General features: G+C 41.5%; 1 protein-coding gene across 21 annotated transcripts in view; it reads left to right on the top strand.

Annotated features, from left to right (window-relative positions):
- Positions 1-19,750, top strand: part of NRCAM (neuronal cell adhesion molecule) — a 495,304-nt gene that overhangs the window by 281,909 nt on the left and 193,645 nt on the right. For 8 of the 21 annotated variants that reach the window (XR_007479278.1, XM_033438728.2, XM_033438690.2 and 5 more), the window contains 3 exons: positions 8,053-8,175; positions 9,431-9,616; positions 10,611-10,646. Coding sequence is in view for 20 of the 21 variants with exons in the window: in XM_033438728.2 (XP_033294619.1) it covers positions 8,053-8,175; positions 9,431-9,616; positions 10,611-10,646 (345 nt within the window). In the remaining variant the exon portion in view is untranslated. The remainder of the gene's footprint in view (positions 1-8,052; positions 8,176-9,430; positions 9,617-10,610; positions 10,647-19,750) is intronic. The other 13 variants (XM_033438788.2, XM_012534781.3, XM_033438768.2 and 10 more) reach the window with 3 other exon arrangements.

Below are 19,750 nucleotides of genomic sequence, written 5' to 3'. Positions count from 1 at the left end.
GAGGATGATGTTGGCTGTGGGTTTGTCATATATGGCCTTTATTATGTTGAGGAAAGTTCCCTCTATGCCTACTTTCTACAGGGTTTTTATCATAAATGGGTGTTGAATTTTGTCAAAAGCTTTCTCTGCATCTATTGAGATGATCATATGGTTTTTCTCCTTCAATTTGTTAATATGGTGTATCACATTGATTGATTTGCATATATTGAACAATCCTTGCATTCCTGGAATAAACCCCATGATCATGGTGTATGATCCTTTTAATGTGCTGTTGGATTCTGTTTGCTAGTATTTTGTTGAGGATTTTTGCATCTATGTTCATCAGTGATATTGGCCTGTAGTTTTCTTTCTTTGTGACATCTTTGTCTGGTTTTGGTATCAGGGTGATGGTGGCCTCGTAGAATGAGTTTGGGAGTGTTCCTCCCTCTGCTATATTTTGGAGGAGTTTGAGAAGGATAGAAGTTAGCTGTTCTCTAAATGTTTGATAGAATTCGCCTGTGAAGCCATCTGGTCCCGGGCTTTTGTCTGTTGGAAGATTTTTAATCACAGTTTCAATTTCAGTTCCTGTGATTGGTCTGTTCATATTTTCTATTTCTTCCTGATTCAGTCTTGACAGGTTGTGCTTTTCTAAGAATATGTCCATTTCTTCCAGGTTGTCCATTTTTTTGGCATAGAGTTGCTTGTAGTAATCTCTCATGATCTTTTGTATTTCTGCAGTGTCAGTTGTTACTTCTCCTTTTTCATTTCTAGTTCTATTGATTTGAGTCTTCTCCCTTTTTTTCTTGATGAGTCTGGCTAATGCTTTATCAATTTTGTTTATCTTCTCAAAGAACCAGCTTTTAGTTTTATTTATCTTTGCTATCATTTCATTCCTTTTTCATTTATTTCTGATCTGATCTTTATGATTTCTTTCCTTCTGCTAACTTTGGGTTTTTTTCTGTTCTTCGTTCTCTAATTGCTTTCGGTGCAAGGTTAGGTTGTTTATTCGAGATGTTTCCTGTTTCATAAGGTAAGATTGTACTGCAATAAACTTCCCTCCTAGAACCGCTTTTGCTGCATCCCATAGGTTTCGGGTCATCATGTCTCCATTGTAATTTGTTTCTAGGTATTTTTTGATTTCCTCTTTGATTTCTTCAGTGATCTCTTGGTTATTAAGTAGTGTATTGTTTAGCCTCCATGTGTTTGTATTTTTTACAGATCTTTTACTGTAATTGATATCTAGTCTCATAGTGCTGTGGTCAGAAAAGATACTTGATACAATTTCAGTTTTCTTAAATTTACCAAGGCTTGATTTGTGACCCAAGATATGATCTCTCCTGGAGAATGTTCCATGAGCACCTGAGAAAAATGTATATTCTGTTGTTTTTGGATGGAATGTCTTATAAATATCAATTAAGTCCATCTTGTTTAATGTATCATTTAAAGCTTGTGTTTCCTTCTTTATTTTCATTTTGGCTGATCTGTCCATTGGTGAAAGTGGGGTGTTAAAGTCCCCTACTATGAATGTGTTACTGTCGATTTCCCCTTTTATGGCTGTTAGTATTTGCCTTATGTATTGAAGTGCTCCTATGTTGGGTGCATAAATATTTACAATTGTTATATCTTCTTGGATCGATCCCTTGATCATTATGTAGTGTCCTTCTTTGTCTCCTGTAATAGTCTTTATTTTAAAGTCTATTTTGTCTGATATGAGAATTGCTACTCCAGCTTTCTTTTGGTTTCCATTTGCATGGAATATCTTTTTCCATCCCCTCACTTTCAGTCTGTATGTGTCCCTAGGTCTGAAGTGGGTCTCTTGTAGGCAGCATATAGACGGGTCTTGTTTTTGTATCCATTCAACCAGTCTCTGTCTTTTGGTGGGAGCATTTAATCCATTTACATTTAAGGTAATTATTGATATGTATGTTCCTATTCCCATTTTCTTAATTGTTTTGGGTTTGTTATTGTAGGTCTTTTCCTTCTCTTGTGTTTCTTGCCTAGAGAAGGTCATTTAGCATTTGTTGTAAAGCTGGTTTGGTGGTGCTGAACTCTCTCAGCTTTTGCTTGTCTGTAAAGGTTTTAATTTCTCCATCAAATCTGAATGAGATCCTTGCTGGGTAGAGTAATCTTGGTTGTAGGTTTTTCTCCTTCATCACTTTAAATATGTCCTGCCAGTCCCTTCTGGCTTGCAGAGTTTCTGCTGAAAGATCAGCTGTTAACCTTATGGGGATTCCCTTGTGTGTTATTTGTTGTTTTTCCCTTGCTGCTTTTAATATGTTTTCTTTGTATTTAATTTTTGACAGTTTGATTAATATGTGTCTTGGCGTGTTTCTCCTTGGATTTATCCTGTATGGGACTCTCTGCGCTTCCTAGACTTGAATGACTATTTCCTTTCCCATATTAGGGAAGGTTTCAACTATAGTCTCTTCAAATATTTTCTCAGTCCCTTTCTTTTTCTCTTCTTCTTCTGGAACCCCTCTAATTCGAATGTTGGTGCGTTTAATGTTGTCCCAGGGGTCTCTGAGACTGTCCTCAGTTCTTTTCATTCCTTTTTCTTTATTCTGCTCTACAGTAGTTATTTCCACTATTTTATCTTCCAGGTCACTTATCTGTTCTTCTGCCTCAGTTATTCTGCTATTGATCCCATCTAGAGTATTTTTAATTTCATTTATTGTGTTGTTCATCGTTGCTTGTTTCATCTTTAGTTCTTCTAGGTCCTTGTTAAATGTTTCTTGCATTTTCTCTATTCTATTTCCAAGATTTTGGATCATCTTTACTATCATTATTCTGAATTCTTTTTCAGGTAGACTGCCTATTTCCTCTTCATTTGTTAGGTCTGGTGGGTTTTTACCTTGCTCCTTCATCTGCTGTGTGTTTCTCTGTCTTCTCATTTTGCTTATCTTACTGTGTTTGGGGTCTCCTTTTTGCAGGCTGCAGGTTCATAGTTCCCGTTGTTTTTGGTGTCTGTCCCCAGTGGCTAAAGTTGGTTCAATGGGTTGTGTAGGCTTCCTGGTGGAGGGGACTAGTGCCTGTGTTCTGGTGGATGAGGCTGGATCTTGTCTTTCTGGTGGGCAGGTCCACGTCTGGTGGTGTGTTTTGGGGTGTCTGTGGACTTATGATTTTAGGCAGCCTCTCTGCTAATGGGTGGGGTTGTGTTCCTGTCTTGCTAGTTGTTTGGCATAGGGTGTCCAGCACTGTAGCCTGCTGGTCATTGAGTGAAGCTGGGTGCTGCTGTTGAGATGGAGATCTCTGGGAGATTTTTGCCATTTGATATTATGTGGAGCTGGGAGGTCTCTTGTGGACCAGTGTCCTGAAGTTGGCTCTCCCACCTCAGAGGCACAGCACTGACTCCTGGCTGCAGCACCAAGAGCCTTTCATCCACACGGCTCAGAATAAAAGGGAGAAAAAGTAGAAAGAAAGAAAGAGGGAGAGAGAGAGAGAGAGAGAGAGAGAGGGAGGAAGGAAGGAAGGAGGGAAGGAAGGAAGAAAGAAAGAAAAGAAAGAAAGAGGATAAAATAAAGTAAGATAAAATAAAATAAAGTTATTAAAATAAAAAATAGGGCTTCCCTGGTGGCGCAGTGGTTGAGAGTCCGCCTGCCGATGCAGGGGACATGGGTTCGCGCCCCGGTCTGGGAAGATCCTACATGCCGCGGAGCGGCTGGGCCCATGAGCCATGGCTGCTGAGCCTGCGTGTCCGAAGCCTGTGCTCCGCAACGGGACAAACCACAACAGTGAGAAGCCCGCGTACCGCAAAAAATAATAATAATAATTATTATTATTAAGAAAAAACATTTTTTAAGGAAAAAAACGGACGGATAGAACCCTAGGACAAATGGTGAAAGCAAAGCTATACAGACAGAATCTCACAAAGAAGCATACACATACACACAAAAAGAGGAAAAGGGGAAAAAATAATAAATCTTGCTCTCAAAGTCCACCTCCTCAATTTGGGATGATTCGTTGTCTATTCATGTATTCCACAGTTACAGGGTACATCAAGTTGATTGTGGAGATTTAATCCCCTGCTTCTGAGGCTGCTGGGAGAGATTTCCATTTCTCTTCTTTGTTCTCACAGCTCCCAGGGTTCAGCTTTGGATTTGGCCCTGCCTCTGCGTGTAGGTCGCCAGAGGGCGTCTGTTCTTCACTCAGACAGGACGGGGTTAAAGGAGCCGCTGATTCGGGGGCTGTGGCTCACTCAGGCGGGGGGCGGGGGGGGGGGGGTGGACGGATGTGGGGCGGGGCTGCGGCGGCAGAGGGCAGCGTGACGTTGCACCATCCTGAGGCGCGCCGTGCGTTCTCCCGGAGGAGTTGACCCTGGATCCCAGGACCCTGGCAGTGGCGGGCTGCACAGGCTCCTGGGAGGGCAGGTGTGGATAGTGACCTGTGCTCGCACACAGGCTTCTTGGTGGCGGCAGCAGCAGCCTTAGCGTCTTATGCTTGTCTCTGGGGTCTGGGCTTTTAGCCGTGGCTCGCGCCCGTCTCTGGAGCTCCTTTAAGCAGCACTCTTAATCCCCACTCCTCGTGCACCAGGTAACAAAGAGGGAAGAAAAAGTCTTTTGCCTCTTCGGCAGGGCCAGACTTTTCCCCGCAGTCCCTCCCGGCTAGCCGCGGCGCACTAATCCCCTGCAGGCTGTGTTCCCGCCGCCAACCCCAGTCCTCTCCCTGCGCTCCGACCGAAGCCCGAGCCTCAGCTCCCAGCCCCACCCGCCCGAGCAGACAAGCCTCTCGGGCTGGTGAGTGCCGGTTGGCACCGATCCTCTGTGCGGGAATCTCTCCGCTTTGCCCTCCGCACGCCTGTTGCTGTGCTCTCCTCCGTGGCTCCAAAGCTTCCCCATTCCGCCACCCGCAGTCTCCGCCCGCGAAGGGCCTTCCTGCCGTGTGGAAACCTTTCCTCCTTCACGGCTCCTTCCCACTGGTGCAGGTCCCGTCCCTATCCTTTTGTCTCTGTTTATTCTTTTTTCTTTTGCTCTACCCGGGTACGTGGGGGAGTTTCTTGCCTTTTGGGAGGTCTGAGGTCTTCTGCCAGTATTCAGTAGGTGTTCTGTAGGAGTTGTTCCATGTGTAGATATATTTCTGGTGTATCTGTGGGGAGAAAAGTGATCTCCGTGTCTTACTCTTCCGCCATCTTCCCGATTCCCCCTTGCGCCTGTCTTACCTCCAATAGTCTGTACCTCCCAGTCCCTCCCACTGGTAACCACTAGTTCATTCTCTGCATTTGTGAATCTGCTTCTTTTATGTTGTATTCACTACTTTATTGTATTTTTCAGATTCCACATATAAGCACTATCATACAGTATTTATCTTTCACTGTCTGGCTTATTTTACTTAGTATAATACCCTCCAAGTCCATCCATGTTGCTACAAATGGCAAAATTCCATTCTTTTTTATGGCTGAGTAGTATTCCATTGTGTGTGTGTGTGTGTGTATATGTATATATATATATACCACAGCTTTTTTATCCATTTGTCTGTTGATGGACACTTAGGTTGTAGAATCTTGCTGATTTGATGCTGACTTGGGTCATTAACTTTCTGACCTGAAGCAAGTTATACAATTTCTCTAAACCTCAGTTACCTTAGCCAGAAAGCATGAGAACTAGATGTGATCACCTAAGAAAAATATCTAGAAAGGAAGAGAATCCTCTAGGTTGTAGTTTACTTCTTTCTCAGTGCACCTTTGCAGTTCATGCTAGCGTGGAACTGAGTTAGAAGGTTGGCAGAATGTGTTGGGAAGAGAATGGAAGCGTCATTGCAAGTGTGGGCCATGCAAGGGGAGGAGGAAGGGAGAACCACACACAGCTGATGCAGGAGCGGGGGCCGGAGGGGTCAGGACACGGACACCTGGGAGCCTAGTGGATGAGGAGAGAGGACCATGTAGTAAGAAAGGCACCAGCATGGCCTTTGCTTATCTTGAATTTTGCCTCAAGCCAGTATTGAAAATGATCCAGATAGCTGCTGTGGATTGCTTAGGTCTTTTTTTTTTTGCGGTACACAGCCCTCTCACTGCTGTGGCCTCTCCCGTTGCAGAGCACAGGCTCCGGACGCGCAGGCCCAGTGGCCGTGGCTCATGGGCCCAGCCGCTTTGCGGCATGTGGGATCTTCCTGGACCGGGGCACGAACCCACGTCCCCTGCATTGGCAGGCGGACTCAACCACTGCACCACCAGGGAAGCCCTGGTCTTTTTTCTTTAAATAAACATTTTGGTTACAATTTTATTTTAGAGAACAATTCTTTTTTTATTAAAGTATAGTTGCTATACAATATTATGTAAGTTACAGGTGTACAGTCTTTTTTATGACTGAGTAGTATTCCACTGCAGATACGTACCACATCTTCTTTATCCATTCATCTATTGATGAACACTTAGGTTGCTTCCATGCTTGGGCTGTTGTAAATAATGCTGCTGTGAATGTTGGGGCGCATGTATCTTTTTGAATTAGTGTTTTTGTTTTTTCCGGATATATACCCAGGTGTGGTTAAAAGCAGGTCACAGACAAACCCTGTCCTGCCTCCTGGTTGAAGGGCTCATGGTGTTGGCAGCTACCCAACAGCCTCTGAGAATCGTCTGTGTCCACCTCCCATCTCATCACAATGCCTTGTCCTCAGCCTCGTTGCTTCTTGGAGGGTTAGGGCTCCTTCCACTAGAGGCTTTCGCTAGTGAGACCCTACACTGACCCTTTAGATGGCTCAGGGGAAGGTGCCATAGAAAAGAGAACCAGGGGATTAAAGAACAGACAAGAGAAGAGTAGTCTGTCCAAAGACACAAAGGTAAGAAACAGCATGGCTCCTTCAGGGAACGGTAAGTCAGGCAGCCGAGAACGGTGAGAAAAGGGAGGAAGGTCAGCTAGGGAGGACCAGAATGATGGGTGGTCTTAAATGCTGTGGATATTAACCCTCAAGCCAGAAGCTCTTAACCTGAGGATGGTAGTCTCTTCAGGTGTCAGTGAATGGGTTTAAGGAGCTCCATGAACCCCCTAATATTATATACAAGGTGCGTATATTTTTCTGGGGAGAGTTTGTGGCTGTCATCAGATTCTCAAAGGGGTGATTTGCGGAAGCTTAGAACTATGGGCCAGGACTGTTCTAGGCAAAGGCCACCGAGGGTCTGAAGGGGGGCAGTGGCATAGCAGGGTGGGTGCAGCAGGATTTAGTGTCCCAGGTGATGATGGAAATGAGGCAGAGGGGGAAATTCAGCTCAACTGCCTGGTTTCTGGCTAGAGGGACAGGAGGGTTTAGGGAACATGGTAGGTTGGGTAGAGAAGGTCACGATCGTGAGGGAGGGCTGCCATCATCCATCATGCTCTGAGGAGGTGAATAAAAGACCAGGCATGTTTCCGCTGGTAATTTGCCAGCCTCTGCCACGGACAACCTGACACCCTGCACTCCTTCCCCAGAGCCAGGGGTGTGCCAGCACCTGGGCTGTTGTCCATCACTACGAGCTGCCGGGCGTCTCTCAGCTCTCCGGATAAGAGCTCCTCTGCGCTTGGGGCGGGGGCTGGCTCAGGCCCAGAGCCCGGCAGGCAGGGTGTTCTGACGGTTTGGAGACACCTGATTTGTTGGAGAAAACAGTCTTTAATAGCCCAGAAAGAACATAGCTGCTTCTACTCAACAGTCTGGTTAGAATAGTTCCACTCAGTCACTAGTTCACTTTTATTAAGACCCCATTCATGAAACAAACAAGTACCATCTCTTTTAAAACCGTTGGTTTGGGTCCATATAAAGGCAAAACCCTTATGTATTTGGAGAGGATGGTTTTAATGAATCTAAATGGAAATGGTGAGGAAAAGCGCAACAGGTTTCTATTAACGTATTTTCAGCTGAATCAGGAACAAAACTGAGTTACAAAGGACAAAAATCTTGGGGAATTCCCTGGCAGTCCAGTGGTTAGGGCTCCACACTTCTGCAGGGGGCACGGGTTTGAACCCGGGTCAGGGATCTAATATCCCGCATGCCGTCTGGTGCAGCCAAAAAAAAAAAATCTTGATGAGTTGTGTGGACCTGGTGAAATATTTCACTTTAATACAGTTTGAAACATTCAGAAACCTTTGTGTTGACTGTATGTCTCATTTGAAGTCCCCAGCGCTCCATCCTCTTTGAAGATTGTTAATCCAACGCTAGATTCTCTCACTTTGGAATGGGAGCCACCAAGCCACCCGAATGGCGTTTTGACAGAGTACACCTTAAAATATCAGCCAAGTAAGTTACGGGGAGAAGGAAACAGGGAAATATGGTTTACGAAGGAAAAAAACTGTTATCTTAAAATACGAACGGGGTATTTCTTTACAGATGTAGGATATATACATATACCTTCAAGTGTCATTCTAGAAGGAACTTCAAATCATACTTTTTAAAGAAAAATGACATGTGCTTTTGAAAATTAAAGAATAATACAGACCTTGAGCACGGGGTTTAGGTGCGTGCTGTCATTATGTATGTAGACGTCATGTATTGTATAACCAACGAATGGTAAGAAGAGGGGTTTCTTTGGCACAAGGCCTCTGAAGATGAGATTTAGGGTTATTTAACAACCCATGACTCCACCTGCAAAAACAAAGACATGAGAAATGCTATTGCGATTCAACCAGAAAATTTTCCCAGCTTAGAAGCCCATGGAAAATGTATTTCCCCTTGTTACACCATATTATAGGATTTTTTTTTTATGGTTTATCCCATAGTTGATTTTTTTATATTTAAAACATATGCAAAACAAAATTAAATATCTATGTATATATATTTACATATATACATACATATAGTAATATATGTATTTGTATTAGAATCGCAGTGTGGACCTTGAGATTATCTTTTTAAAAAAGTTTTATTGGAGTATAGTTGATTTATAATGCTGTGTTAGTTTCAGGTGTATAGCAAAGTGAATCAGTTATACATATACATGTATCCACTCTCTTTTTAGATTCTTTTCCCATGTAGGCCATTACAGAGTGTTGAATAATGTTCCCTGTGCTATACAGTAGGCCCTTATTAGTTATCTATTTTATATGTAGTAGTGTGTGTATGTCAATCCCAATCCCCCAATTATAGGACTATGTAAGGTTATCAATTATGTCGGACAAAGAGTGAGTAGGATTACAAAAGTCAGTGTAGTCCAGGTTTAACATTTTTGGTCGACACATTTATTTACGATAGTATTCCTACAGCAATGAATGGGGAATGCACTTTGTCCTTTTTTTTTAATGGAGGTAACATTGGTTTATAAAATTATATAAGTTTCATGTGTACAACTCTGTATTTTGACTTCCATATACACTACAGAGTGCCTACCACTAAATGTTTAGTTTCCATCCAGTTGACCCCTTTACCCATTTCAACCTCCCCCCATTCCCCTTCCCTTCTGGTGACCATTGTTCTGTTCTCTGTATCAGTGTGTTTGTTTTCGTTTGGTTTGTTCATTTATTTTATTACTTTATTTTGTTTATATTCTTATTGACAGTTAACAGCACCCATGAATTAGGCCCTCTGGTGGATTTGAAAATTCCTGCCAACAAGACCCGCTGGACTTTAAAAAATTTAAATTTCAGCACTCGGTATAAATTTTATTTCTATGCACAAACAGCAGCAGGATCAGGAAATCAAATAACAGAGGAAGCAATAACAACTGTGGATGAAGGTAAGATGGGTATGTATAAAATCCATATAACTAGACGTATCGTGAGACAAATCTTTAAGTTTATGCTTTTTCTTTCCTTCTTACCATGGAAGTATCCATGTTACCCAATTAATACAAACACTTATTTGTAACCTCTCATTCTGATACATATATATAAGCAGCTATTTAATTCACACTGGAATAATGATTTGATGTTTGTTTTTTAAGTCCCTATGAAATTTTTAAACTTACAGTAAAATATTGAGGTGAGAGTGGGAAATTACAGTATTTTGCCACACTTAAATTCAGAGTTCACGGCAATGTTTTTTCCTATCTACAACTTTACATATATACACACATACACATCTGTGTAATACACACACGCACACACAGACATGCATACGTATACACAAATAAATACATGTAACTGTGGTTCTGATCTTGATTCACCAGAAAATAATTTGCTAGTCTACATACTGATTTAGGTTTTCTAGCAAGGATATCAAAACAGTTATTAAATAAAGCATTTACTTTGTGTTTGAGCATGGGACTTCATAGTTTGCTATGCCATCTGGTACAGAAAGCAAAAGAGCCCCATTAAATGTATTTAGAAAAAGAATGAACACTTCCTTTACTACTTTTAAAAATGATTTTGAAAAACTTGAGATTCGATGAAAATGATCAAAAGCATTGTAAAAGATTTTGCATGTCTCTAAATTGTAGAATTGCTTAAGGATCATTTATTTGATTATCTTCCATAGCATAAGAAATTGACATTTTTACCCCAAAATTGGTTTGAAATCTCCTAAGCCTTCTTACATAATAGGCAAGTACAAATAAAGCACTTTAAGTAATGTGGGGATTTGATTACTGGTAAGTTTGGGAACAAAAACGTACCTTTGTCCCCTGTACCTGATGTGGTACACTCCATTCTTCTTGCATGCTTTAGCATTTTAAGAAGTGTTTTTATGTAGCTTTACATGCTAACTATATAGTGTCCTATTTCTGTTTCCCTTCATGAAAGCTGGTATTCTCCCACCTGATGTAGGTGCAGGCAAAGGTAAAATCATTCAACTGCATGACTTTCTACATGTGTGAAATTTGCCATGTTAACCGTGGGGAAGTGCAGCATGGGTTAAAAGAGAAAATATTTAAAATAAGCTTTGAAGCACCAAAAGGAAGATGAGATCCTGCAAGATCTACTTTAAAATTCATGTCTAGTCCTTTTTACAAGGAGAAAGCCACCCATTGAATTCACCTTTTCTCAAGACTTATCCCAGGTCCAAATCCTAATCTTGGCTTTTAATGCTATGTCCGTGGCTAGACCAGACAGGACCCAAACTGTACCTTTGCCACAGACCCTCATGATGGCCATGCCGTCTATGAAGGGTTCAGAAATGTTAGTCCTGTGATAAAAACAGCCAGTCAGAAATCAGACCAACCGAGCTTCCTGTTCTAATCTGATTTACCTGTACTCCTCCTAGACACAGTGCACACGTTGCTGGCATCACACTACACTGTCCACCTGGAATTTCAGCTTAGCCGTACTCCAGCTGCCCTGGGACTGAAAACCTCCCCAGTGGGATCCCCTCTGACCAAGTGTTCAGGCAGCCCGCATGCTCTGCTCAGCTGTGTTATTCTATTTCTGTCTTTGCCAGACTGCTTAAGTCTCCTCCTGGGGCAGAGCCGACAATCACAGTGAATTACTCTTGTTCTCCTGTATTGCTCACAGCTCTCTGGATGAGGAAGACTGGTTGGGAGAATGGTGCCGGAATGAAGTGTAGTATTTCTTCCACCCAAAGATCCCCCAGTCTTTGACTCTTGGCTATTGGTAGATTTGTCAGCTTTTTAGGGAGCAGTGGAGGCCGCCCTGCCTCACATGGCACTGTTCTCATATAGAGCACCCCCTGGCCAGGGATTTTCTTGGGCTTTGACAGACTAAACAAGTACAAATTGGAATGAAGAAAAAGTCAACCAAAAGAAATAAGTGCTTTGCCCTAAGTTGTTCAAATCTTAGGAGCTTAGGCCTGGTCATATCTTCTCTTTTCGTACAAATCTTATATTCAGAGTCTTGGTAAATTTTAAAATGTAGATCAGGTAGATTTGGGAATGATTGAATAAGAACTGTAACCATTTTCAATCATCTTAATAATGTTTTATAGGTGTTTTTACCCTTGAAAGAACAAAGTTGTAAACATTCAAAATGTTTAGATCGTGGAAGGATGGAACCTCCCTTTTATAAGTGTGCTTCTTTCTGGGGATGATTAGATATCCATTAAAATCCGTGGTGGTCTTACAATAACTTACTGCTGGGTTCCCCTTAGACCCTTTCATGGAAGCGTTCCAGAGAAAGCGTGGCCTCTTTCCCTGTGCAGCGGCCATGTCGCTGGGGCTCAGCCTAGAGGCAGTAGCCGATTACTTGAGCTGCAGCAGGGCGGTTTGTGTTTTCCGTTGACTTGTCGTATTGGAAGAGGACGTGCATGCCCCTGGAAAAAAACATCACCCGCTGATTTTAACGAATTCAGACTAACTAAAAGCAATGTCAGTTAATATAGTTGAGGTTTTACCGTTTGATGTTACTAAATTGAATCGTGAATTACTTCTGATTATAGAGACAAGCAAAAAGAGAGTCTCCGAAGGTTCCTAAAGCCCCCAGTGTTGAAATCTGGTGGGACTCAGATAAAAAGAGAAATGGTGTTTCAATTTTTTTTTTAAAAGCTAAATCTAACCTTTTCTATATTGTTTCATTTCATAGTGCATCAGTAAGTGAACATTGCTTACATAAAATGATAATATTTTACCATGATGAGACTTTAAACTGCTTGAGAATAATTTTTCCCTGGGTTTCCCTTCCTTAAAAATATTTCTTTTTTCAATCTAGGAATGAATTCTGTCCTCTTCTCTGTTTTCCTTCTTTGTGTAGAGTGTAGGGACTCTCTGGGAGACAAGAAGGATAAAAGTTCTCCACAATCCTTCCCAATTTTAGTATTTTTAATATATCTTTTATATATTTTTTTTAATCTTTTATATTTTAATTTGAAGCAACATGAAAGAGAGTAAGTAAGAGATGAACCATGGAGAGAAAAGAGGTGTGATATCCTTGGCTATAGAAGCATCAGCCTCTAGGGATTTTCATTCACTTCTGAGGAGAGGAAAAGAGATGGCTCGGAGTTTACATTTTTAAATTTTCTTACAGATTTTAAGAGAGGTGAATGAAACCCAAGCTTCCAAATATACAATTACGTTGTGTACATTTTGTATACAATTACAAAATGATTATCTAAACCATGAAGTAGAAGCCGGGAGAGTCCAGTTAGCTGTATTGTGCCAGGCTTACCCTTTTCCTTACCGTTATCCTCAGTTTGAGCATGGAAATAGGTACTCGAAATCTTCAGGAGTCACTTCCTTTGGTCTGTGTCTTTGTTTGGTCAAAACTCTCAATATCGGTGTAAGAAACAGTAGATGTTTGGCTCCTTTTGTTCAATTTCTTTGTCCCTTTAAATAACTTCAGGGTCTGGGGTTCTAGGAAATAGACCTGTGAAGGCATCTATAGAAATGAGTTGAAAACACGCAGATAATGGATTTCACTTATGGTCGCAGTATTGCTGATGGATGGACACAGCTTTATCTGTGGATCATTATCTGCTTTCTCACCTTGGGACCAGTCACCAGGACACTTTTGTCAGGTGACTAGTTGGGGCACAGGAATAGGGAGAAACTAACTGGAAAGTCAGGAACTGAACCTGGCTCTTGACCTAATTAGCAGCCAACAGGACAGAGCAGAGGAGGGCACTGAGGTGCTGGTGATGAATCCTCTCTGTGGTCAGACTCTCACTGTATCATTATACCAGAGACCACTGCACAGCTACCACTTAGGTCAAGAAACAAGGCCAGTGAGTAAAACTCAAGTTTAAAGTTCACAACTTTATTTGGCCTGAACCAAACCAAACCAAACAAACAAACAAAACAAAAATCTCCAACTATATAGAAGTTTCAGTCAATCAACAGCTCTTGTCTATCTGGCCCATAAAAACCATCAGCCTTTTTAAGGCCCTGTGTGTTAGCACAGTAAGGCAGACTCTGCCTTTGATGTGCTTACAGTCTGGCAGGTAAGACAACAGATAAAAAAAGAGTGAAAAGAGATGGAATTTGAACAAAATGTTACCTGAGCTTAGAGGAGTGAGCCATTTATTTTGCCACAGGATCAGGAAAAGCTTCCCAAAGAAAGTAATATAGAACTTGAAGGACGGATAGAATTTTGGCAGATGAGTCAGGGGGGTGGGGTGTATAAATTCTTAGGCGAGGGAATAAGCCAAGGCATGGGGTTTAAAAATCCACAGGATGTTTGGGTTATACCCAGCGGTCCACCTGCGGGCAGAGGTAAGCCATCCACATTTGAAACAGGGAAGTGACAGGATCAGAGATGTAGTTTCGGAAGCTAAAACGTAGGTAACCACTCTGGTGGGCTGTACAAAGAAAGACTTAGAGTAGGAAGAGAGATTAGATACAGATTTAAGAAAGCCTAGAGGAGAAAAGACACTAGCACATCCAAGGAAACATTGCCTGGCATGTCATAGGTGCTCAGTGAGAGTTAGTTCAGTAACTGCATGAGTGGGTATTAAAAGCAAGGAAGGTTAGAATTCTCCATAATAAAAGGGGCCAAACCGCATAACCTTAGAAATTGCGCTGTCTTCTCTGGGTGTCTTTAAAAATAAGCTGAGGGACCAGAGCATGTGAACGTTTATGAGGGACCAGAGTATGTGAATATGAGGGACCAGAGCATGTGAACGTTTCTGTTGAATATGGTGTAGCTGGCAGTAAGAAATGACTTTGTTACCCGGTTTTTAATTTGGGGGCTGCATTCGAGGAGATTGAGAACATTTTCAGGATGTACTGTGGATCATCTTGGAAAATAACTTGACCCAAATAAATGGATCAGATGTATCTGAAAAAATCAGAGCGAACCATCAACCTATATATTTTATACGTAACTAGGAATCTCTTTGGTTCGTGTTATTAAATACAAGGGACATAGTAAGTTCCATTGCATATGTTATTTTCAGGTTGTGGTACCTAAAACTGTTCTTTACCCATGACTCGTAAACAAGAGTAATAATGAATAATTATATTCCAGTGTTTAATGGATTCCCAAGTCAGGCGCTCTACTACATCCTCGCCACATCTACTAGGAGATGGCGTAGCTTTAGTTTTCAGCAGTGTATGAGAACCCAGTGCCCCCTCCCTAATGAAGTGTGCTCTGCACGTAATGAGCTGGGTGGCCAGTGAACGTTTGTGACAAAATGTTGAATATAGTCCAACTTTCTGTTTAGGCCTTTATCATGCAAATAAATATTAAACAAAAACAAAAACAAAAACTGTGGGTTTAGAAAAACCAATACTTGGGAAAGGTTGAATCTATAACTTGGATAAATTTTAAGGTATTTAAGTTTACCGAAAGATTCATCTTGTGAACCTTAAAAAAACAATCCTTTCCATAGTTCGATCCAGCTATTTAATGTATAACAGTTCTTTTTAGAAATATCATTAGAGAAACTCAATAATTTCACAAGGCAAGGTTGAGATCAAGAAGCTTCCTTTGTATCAAAAAGATTTAACTCAATGGGAATATATGCAATTAAAATGCAATCTGATATCCAGTCGATTTTTCTTTGAGGACGTTTTCATTAGTTCTTCATTTTCACTGATTTATTTGACATGACCCAACTTATAATCATCGAAAATGGTAAACTGAAGCACCCTAGATTTTGTCTTTAACTTATAAAGTGTATTTTCCTTTCTGGAAGCATTAAGTCACTTCTGTTCCCTTAAAATATTCAAATGTGTTGTTTTTGCAAAATTTCCATAGGCAAAGAAGAATGGAGGAAAGAAACTGTAAATGGTTCTCGGAGCTTCTTTGGGTTATAGGGTCTAATGCCAGGAACAGCATACCAAATTCAAGTTGGTGCTGACGGGGACTCTGGCTTTGTGGGTTCAGAGGGTATGTTTGAGACAGGCCCAGCTGAGGCACACACCATGCCCGTTCTGGCTCCCAGTCAGAGGTGAAGCCACCCACCGCTCCAGCTGGAGGCAGGAGTGCTGGTGGAGCTGTGTTTTGGGTAGGGATGTCAACTGTGCGGCCCAGTTGGGTGGGGAGTTGGGTTCTTAATTGTCTTTGGCTCTTTATATCAAATGAATTCCAGAATTGAGCACGTCATCTTCTAATCACACGATTGCCAAAACCATTACAAAAGCAGAAGGAAATATGATTCTTAACCTACATGATTTGGGTGATTTAATTTTTCACATCATTTACATGTCTAAACTTTCCCTCGGAGTTAGGATGGAATTTTTGAAACGCTTTAGAGCTGAAATAACTCACTGATAAAGTCACAATTTTTTATGCCAGAATGGACTGTACTCCAGCAGAACCCTGCAGTTTGGGTTAGACAACTGATGCAAAGAACGTTAAACTGGTATAGAGCAAGAAATGGTTCAATGCGTGTATTTCATTATCGTACCATATTTGACTGCCTGTATATATTTTAGTTATGTGAACATTATCACAATACACAAGGACATTACAGTTTCTAAAATAAAGAAAAAAGTTTCTAAAATAAAGAAAAATGTTCTTGTAAGATGCAAGAATATTCCTATTTACTCATAAGAGGGAAAACAGTCCACACTTGCTTCAGTTTTAAGAAGGGTTGCGTGGTGTGTGTCCATTTTGTGATTCACAAAATCATGTTATCTTCAGTCACTTCATGCATTCTTGGGGGCATGTTGAATTTCCTGTAGAAGCTTTAGGCAAAAATGTATTTTTTTGTGTCTTTCCTTACCCAAGCATTATGATTTTTAATATCATTTCTTCTAATTTAGAAAAGATACAAACATGAGTGGTTTTTTAAAACAGAAAGAAACCAAAGGTAATAGTCAATAACTTATTAAATAAAGGTAATATTAAAATACCTTATAAAAATATTCACGTGCTAAAATCATAATGCTTAAGGAAAAAAATTTTTTTCCTTTTTTTTTTTTTTTTTTTGCGGTACGCGGGCCTCTCACTGTTGTGGCCTCTCCCGTTGCGGAGCACAGGCTCCGGACGCGCAGGCTCAGCGGCCATGGCTCACGGGCCCAACCGCTCCGCGGCATGTGGGATCTTCCCGGCCCGGGGCACGAACCCATGTCCCCTGCATCGGCAGGCGGACTCTCAACCACTGCGCCACCAGGGAAGCCCTTTTTTTCCTTTTTTTTTTGATTTTCATATCCACTTGCGTACAGAGTTCTAGGAAAATACTGTTCTAAACTTAAAAGAGGAATATCCATTCACAGCTAGTGTGATGAGGTGTTTGTTATTATCGAGAGATTTTAATTTCAAAATACTAAAAACTCAAGTAGATATTCTGCCCATATTTACAGCTAGAATGCTAATAATAACAGCCCTAGCATTTATTCAGAGCTAATCTGTACCAGGTGAATGGTTTTCTTGGCTTTTCTCATTTGGTCCTTACAACAATCCTTTGAAGGAGACAGTGTTGTCACCCACTCACACCTCACGTCAACGACCAGTAATGAGAGGTAGACGGCCCACCCTGTCACCCAGCTAGAACGCAGAGAGCTCAGCCTTTCAACACTGAGGAGAGGCTCTCACTACACCCCCTGTTCAGGGCCACAGAGGCCCACATCCCAAGGGGAACAGGTTGTCTCAAAAATGACCACTCTGTTCAGCACTTGCGGCATCTTTCCAGCACCCTTTATGGCCCCAGTGTACTCCCCACCTTGCAGATCTAGCTAGAATTGGATTCCACCCACAAAATCAAGTTGTGGCATATTTTTTTGGTCCTCTTCTAGCACAGAGGGCAAACCCTTTAGAAAAACATTTTGTCTTCGGTGTTATTATACCTAAAGTAACAGCTGCAGCTGGCAAGTAAGTTCAAGATGAACAACCATCATGGGTGGGCCATTCTTGTGTGCCAGTGAAGGAGAAATAGGACAAGGCCACAACCACTTCTTGTCACCTTTGACGTGAGAGAATGAATATCCATTAAACCCTAGTGACTTTAGTTAACATATTACCTCCAGGAGCAAGTACTGTTAATCCAACTTCCGTGTGCTTCCGGTTTCCATGTCTGTCCTGTAAGGATGAACTCCAGGGCGACGGTACTGTCTTCTGCTGCTCTTGCTTTTCGCTCCTCCGGCTAGGTTTTGAGGTGTGAATGCCAGTACTTGGCATGGAAACATACCATCCTGGCTGATTTTTTAACTCTTTGCATGAATGAGCTCCTTCTCTCTCTGAGTTCTGCGTATTTCAGGAACCTAGACTGGACTTTCATCTGTGCTTGTTTTATGAATCTTCTTAGCGTGACACCGTCTCTGCCTTTGACATCTGGATTTTGAAGGTCTATTTCTTCATTTCTTTTCCTGTGGCGCACACTGGAAAACAAAGGAGACTAGAGGCGGTGTCCTGGTGTCATGCTTCTCACCCACACTTTTGTTAAGACCCCACCTCCTCCTCTTGCTTTCTCCCCTCCTTCCCTCAATCATTGTGTCTCTTCTCTCCTTTCACAAAAGATTTAGAGCAGATTTGCTTTCACTGGGCCCAACAGTTGGGGTGTTTTTTTTAGTGGATTGTGTTTTTTTGGTCAACTGCCTCCAAACATTGGCCAAGGTCCTTGTTTTCCCTTTCTAAACATTTCTAACTACTTTAACAGGACACTTTTATACATAATGGGTTCTTCAAAAATAACCATTTATCTCACTCTTTTTCTTCCATGGTTTTAAAATTTTTTTTAGTTTTTATTTTACATTGGAGTATAGTTGTTTAACAATGTTGTGTTAGTTTCAGGTGTACAGCAGAGTGATTCAGTTATACATATATTCATTCTTTTTTAGATTCTTTTCCCATTTAGGTTATCCCAGAATATTGAGCAGAGTTCCCTGTGCTATACAGTAGGCCCTTGTTGGTTATCTATTTTAAATATAGTAGTGGGTATATGTCAATCCCAGCCTCCCAGTTTATCCCTCTCCCCACCTTTCCCCTTTGGTAGCCTTAACTTTGTTTTCTAAGTCTGTGAGTCTGTTGTCTTCTGTGTTCTGTTATTCTAAGTACTCAAGGACGTTTTCCTCAGAGACCTACTCCCACACAGCACAGGTTAAACATGAGACAACAAACAATGTGATGGAGAAGACTATTGTTAAGACTAACTTCTAGGAAACAAAATCAATTTCATGCCCCTGGCTTCTTTTCTGTTTTCAGATTCTTTATATTTGTCTATTTGTTTAATGTGTTGCTCTATGGCTTATTCAAGTAATACATGAATATAATTTTACTGTAAAAGTTTTTTGTTGTTGTTGTTGTTGTTTTGCGGTATGCGGGCCTCTCACTGTTGTGGCCTCTCCTGTTGCGGAGCACAGGCTCCGGACGCGCAGGCTCAGCGGCCATGGCTCATGGGCCCAGCTGCTCCGCGGCATGTGGGATCTTCCCAGACCGGGGCACGAACCCGTGTCCCTTGCATCAGCAGGCGGACTCTCAACCACTGAGCCACCAGGGAAGCCCTGTAAAAGTTTTAAATAAAGGGATAATCCTCTGTCACTTTCCTACCCAATCCTACTATATTACCCACCCATTGAAACTCAGATTCAAGAAGAGAAAGCTTCACAGCCTTCATTATGTATGTGTGTGTGTGTGAGATGCACAGTGGTGGCCATGTCTTGGGTTTGTATATGTATCTCTAGTTAAGATGATTTTGGAATGTCCTGGGAACACTTGGAGCCTCTTATAGTCATTCTGGGCTTCAGATCCCTTTTCATATGGATGGGAAATCAATAGAAGCTATTTTCACTTACATAATTTTTGTTTTATATCAACTTCTGGTGCGTTTGTGTGTGTGTATGTATACGTGTGTGAGCATGCATACACGTGCACCTCTTAACATACTGTGTCTGCCCAGTCTTAAATAAATGGTATAGTGACATATTTGAAACTTTTTTCTTTAGACATAGGGGCAAAAATTCAGTCACCTTGAATGTTCCTTTATCAGCTGTCAAGAAACATTTCTACTTTGTTCGTAGTTGCATAGCTGCAGACTGCCAGCCGGCAGTTCAATTTTGACAGTTACCATGTCTATAAAGACAGTGTCTATGCTAATACTTGAGGATCTTATTGCC

This window comes from Orcinus orca, chromosome 9 (genome assembly GCF_937001465.1).
Source record: "Orcinus orca chromosome 9, mOrcOrc1.1, whole genome shotgun sequence".
In the NCBI taxonomy this organism is placed as follows: Eukaryota; Metazoa; Chordata; class Mammalia; order Artiodactyla; family Delphinidae; genus Orcinus; species Orcinus orca.
This window is presented reverse-complemented; position numbering and strand designations above follow the sequence as displayed.